General features: G+C 40.9%; 1 protein-coding gene across 1 annotated transcript in view; it reads right to left on the bottom strand.

Annotated features, from left to right (window-relative positions):
* Window positions 1–5000, bottom strand: part of LOC128689138 (probable cytochrome P450 49a1) — a 42247-nt gene that overhangs the window by 28136 nt on the left and 9111 nt on the right. Inside the window, exon 10 of the mRNA XM_053777269.2 lies at window positions 4662–4859. Coding sequence (XP_053633244.2) covers window positions 4662–4859 — 198 coding nt within the window. The remainder of the gene's footprint in view (window positions 1–4661; window positions 4860–5000) is intronic.

Raw genomic sequence — 5000 nt, forward strand, 5'->3', positions numbered from 1 at the left:
CAAGACATCGACTTTACCATGCTATTTGAAATCTGTGAGAGGGAATCACAAATGTTAACTTTAATTCGTTTGACAATAATTTAATATCTGTTTCTGGCCTCATACATAAGCATGTTACATTCAGATATCAGGTTATTTAGAGGAAATAATAAGGGTGACAGAGACAGTTAAACTGGCTGTAGTTTCTTCTATGTAGGCTTGGTTATTGCTGCACTAAATAATAATGTATATATACTAATGACATCTGCATGTCAAAGTATTTTATCCACAGTCGCATATTACCCTTTCTTGAAAAATATCCTGACTTTGCCCTTTGAAAATAACGCGTAACCATTTATTTTTTTTTTACATGCATACCTTCCTAAAATATAATTTAATATTTTGTGACCTAATTCATGCCTGCATAAATAACTCATTAAGATTGTAACCAGATATAAACATGTAAATAGTTTATTACCATTAACTTTGCGGTCCAGTCCCTGGACCCATTATGTACCTCCATAATCTTTTGACATTATTATTATTATTATTAAAGATTCGCCGGTATTCTCCCGGCCCGGGCCTTTTCCAAGTGGTGGTCCGGACTTGGCTTCCTGTCTAGGGAGTGTCTGAGACCTAAGTCTCCCATGGGAGGAGGCATAAGTACCCCCTCATCTTTGGGACCAACTGTCCCCAGGCCTAGCCACATTCCCCGCCCTCACGGGGCTCGTAGGGAGAAGCTAGGCCTCTCTGGTCTGCCATCCCCGCCCCAAGGGGGCTAATGGGAACGGCAATCTTGTGAGCTGAAAGCTCTAGCTCAGGCACCTACCTGGTGGTTAACGCTCTCGCTTCACACGGTGAGGGCCTGGGTTCGATTCCCAGCCAGAGTAGAAACATTGGACGTGTTTCTTTCCACCTGTTGTCTATGTTCCCCATCAGTAAAATGGGTACCTGGGTGTTAGTCGACTGGTGTGGGTCGCATCCTGGGACACTGACCTAAGGAGGCCTGGTCACAGACCGGGCCGCGGGGGCGTTGACCCCCGGAACTCTCTCCAGGTAAACCCTAGAAGGGCTGGGCATGGTGTCGATGTAGTAGTAATTGATCTTTTGACTTTTTTTTATTTTTTTTTTTTAAAGATTCGCCGGTAATCTTTTGACTACCGTCCACAGGATGGGTATGGTGTGCATAATAAAGATATTAAACTAACTAACATCAGTATGGATCAACATTTTTATAGAGTTTGACTTCACAGCTTTATCACACCCAACGGATATATCAGAAGGGTCCACAAATGGATATATAAAAAAAAAACCCGGCGTATATGACAGACAAAATTTATGACTTTTTTTTTTCCTGAAATCCCTTTGCTTTGTCCCTCAAAAAAAAATATGTTCTACATTTTCATAACATTGTTAATAAAACAACCGAAGAATTGTGAAAAATTGGTTTTACGCATAAAACATATAGTAAATAATAAACAATTATGTGAATATGCTTAACCTGTGAGGGTCATTTTTGTTTGAAGACATTTTCTTTTATAATTTACATTATATCAGCCACAGTTCTTTTATCATAATTAGAAGATATACACAGTATCAAGATTCCATGACTTGCTGAATAGAATACCAACAAGTTGATGAAATAGAGCACATGTGTAACGTGTGTACACGTGTTTTACTTCGTCATTTGTGCTGGCGCTGTATACCATTATACATGTCTGGCATAGAACCGTCCTGGAACCTTGATACTGAGGATATCTTCTAAAAGTCTACTGCCCACCTCTAGCAAAACTCTTGGGTACTGACCAACTTCCACAAGTGAGTTCCGCCCACCTTGATGTCTTCAATTACTGAATCTCTCTTCTGGCCTCCGGTATATAAGCTTTAGAAAGCTCTATGAAAGCTAAGGAAATGATTACCTTTCAAGGCCAAGGGACTAAACACCTCAAAATTACCTATACTTCTACCGTCTTCAAAATTATTTTTTTTTATTGAACAGAGGTCACTGACTGGGAAAAAAATCTACATAAAAGAGGTATCCAAGTGTTTCACATGTATTATTTTATCAGAGTAGTTTTATTTGCAAATATACAGTAATTATTTTTCTGGATTATTTTGTTTTCCGTTACACAAGTTATTTCCACTCATTCCAAGTTTGAAATTGATTTATTATGGAAGAGAGTTGAACTTTTTCACAAACATATCTATATAATGTATCATGTGAGATACACCTACCATATAAAACACACTATATACAATTTCATCAAAAGAGGGGAGCAAAAAAATAAATCGTAGCAATTCTCGTAGCTATCAAAGAGTGCCTCGCCCAGTAGTTAGGCGGCGTCTCTCACAGTAGTCCATCAGCACCTCTCACAGTAGTCCATCAGCACCTCTCACAGTAGTCCATCAGCACCTCTCACAGTAGTCCATCAGCACCTCTCACAGTAGTCCATCAGCACCTCTCAGTAGTCCATCAGCATCTCTCACAGTAGCCCATCAGCATCTCTCACAGTAGTCCATCAGCATTTCTCACAGTAGTCCATCAGCACCTCTCACAGTGGTCCATCAGCACCTCTCACAGTAGTCCATCAGCACCTCTCACAGTAGTCCATCAGCACCTCTCAGTAGTCCATCAGCACCTCTCACAGTAGTCCATCAGCACCTCTCACAGTAGTCCATCAGCACCTCTCACAGTAGTCCATCAGCACCTCTCACAGTAGTCCATCAGCACCTCTCAGTAGCCCATCAGCATCTCTCACAGCAGTCCATCAGCACCTCTCACAGTAGTCCATCAGCACCTCTCACAGTAGTCCATCAGCACCTCTCAGTAGTTCATCAGCATCTCTCACAGTAGCCCATCAGCATCTCTCACAGTAGTCCATCAGCATTTCTCACAGTAGTCCATCAGCACCTCTCACAGTAGTCCATCAGCACCTCTCACAGTAGTCCATCAGCACCTCTCACAGTAGTCCATCAGCACCTCTCACAGTAGTCCATCAGCACCTCTCAGTAGCCCATCAGCATCTCTCACAGCAGTCCATCAGCACCTCTCACAGTAGTCCATCAGCACCTCTCACAGTAGTCCATCAGCACCTCTCAGTAGTTCATCAGCATCTCTCACAGTAGCCCATCAGCATCTCTCACAGTAGTCCATCAGCATTTCTCACAGTAGTCCATCAGCACCTCTCACAGTAGTCCATCAGCACCTCTCACAGTAGTCCATCAGCACCTCTCACAGTAGTCCATCAGCACCTCTCACAGTAGTCCATCAGCACCTCTCACAAGTCCAACAGCACCACTCACAGTAGTCCAACAGCACCACTCACAGTAGTCCATCAGCACCTCTCAGTAGTTCATCAGCATCTCTCACAGTAGCCCATTAGCATCTCTCACAGTAGTCCATCGGCATTTCTCACAGTAGTCCATCAGCACCTCTCACAGTAGTCCAGCACCCCTCGCAGTAGTCAATCATCGCCGCTCAGTGAAGCTAAACTTGAGTGGTTTAGCAGAGTTAAGCAGTAGGCGACACACAACTTCAATGTCGTCATACTTGTAATCAACAGTGAAGCGCTGCATCAGCTGTACACGAATAAATTATTACTATTATTAAAACGGTTCATTTTAGTTCATATGTAACACAAATTTATCTTAATTCTTATAAATTTGAGATGTATAGATTCTCCGTCATATCAATAAAACGAGAAATTACTGCCAATATTTAAAGTGTGACAACTTGATATTTTCAGGATACGGTTTCTGATCAAAAAAGCTGTTGGTTTCATCATTAACTATTATTACTATAATTATTATTATTATTATTATTAGTATTATTATCATTAGTATTATTATCACAAAGTGCTCTCAGACCATAAGGGTCATAACGGGTGAAAATCGTTAACCAGAAGGCTGGTCTGAGAACAGTCAGTAGGGGGAGACGATCTCTGAAATGATCAACTGGTTAACAATACGTAAAATAAATTGAGAATTTGAATCCTGTTTCAGATATGAATGCCAGCCATGGGCCTCCACATGCTGCTGATACCAATATGACGCGCATGTGTCTCATTAATTTCCTTTTTGATTTTGTATTCCGTTAAACATTGCCGTCAGCAAAATGGTTTTCGGAATACACCCAACTGGATTCCAGTATTTATAAGTTTCCATGTATTGTGTGTTTTAAAGGCTTCGTTGGGGAAACGAATGATTTCAAACGTCGTCTTTAACAGCATAAACATTATTATTGTCCTCAATACGTGTACGCATTGAGGACAATCATCAAGTTAATTTTAGTGATCCTAAAGTAATACATACATTTTATTTATTTAATTTATATACAACTCTTAGTTCCGAGACAGACAGTATAATAACCTATGTGACAAGTCAAAATATCTTATTAATGAAAATAATATACCAGATATACTAAGTAAATTTCCTAAATTTGCTTGTAACAGGTAAGTGAACTGTAGATATAAATCCAAATGTACACCTATTAACCATTTTGGGACCTAGTTCCTAGGCCTTTTGTGTATCTCTATGCCCTTGCACTACCGTCCACAGGATGAATATGAGGTGCACAATAAACTAGCCACTTCGGTGGCAAAATCCAATCGAGACTAAGACTGGACCGCAGGGGCTATATTCAAAACCATCAATTTCTAAACTAGAGGATCACTTACCCTAACAAGGAAGGTGTACATCTCCTGTTCCGCGATGCGTCGACCGACGCACATCCTGGTGCCAGCGCCGAAGGGAAATAAGGAGTAAGGATGAATGGGACCCAGGGGCCTGTCTCTCATCCAACGCTCCGGCAGGAACTCCTTCGCTCGAGGGAAAAGTGATTCGTCCAAACCCATTAGCATGGTAACTACCATCACTGACCACTATGTAAGAAAAAAAGGCGTTAAAGTGAGATGATATTCATCAAGTTAACAAAGAATAATTCTTGGTCATTACCGACAAATGGTAAAGTAAAGGTGTTAAAATGCTAATTAACAGAGTATAAAAAAAGGTGTTAAAATGCT

This window comes from Cherax quadricarinatus, chromosome 21 (genome assembly GCF_038502225.1).
Source record: "Cherax quadricarinatus isolate ZL_2023a chromosome 21, ASM3850222v1, whole genome shotgun sequence".
In the NCBI taxonomy this organism is placed as follows: Eukaryota; Metazoa; Arthropoda; class Malacostraca; order Decapoda; family Parastacidae; genus Cherax; species Cherax quadricarinatus.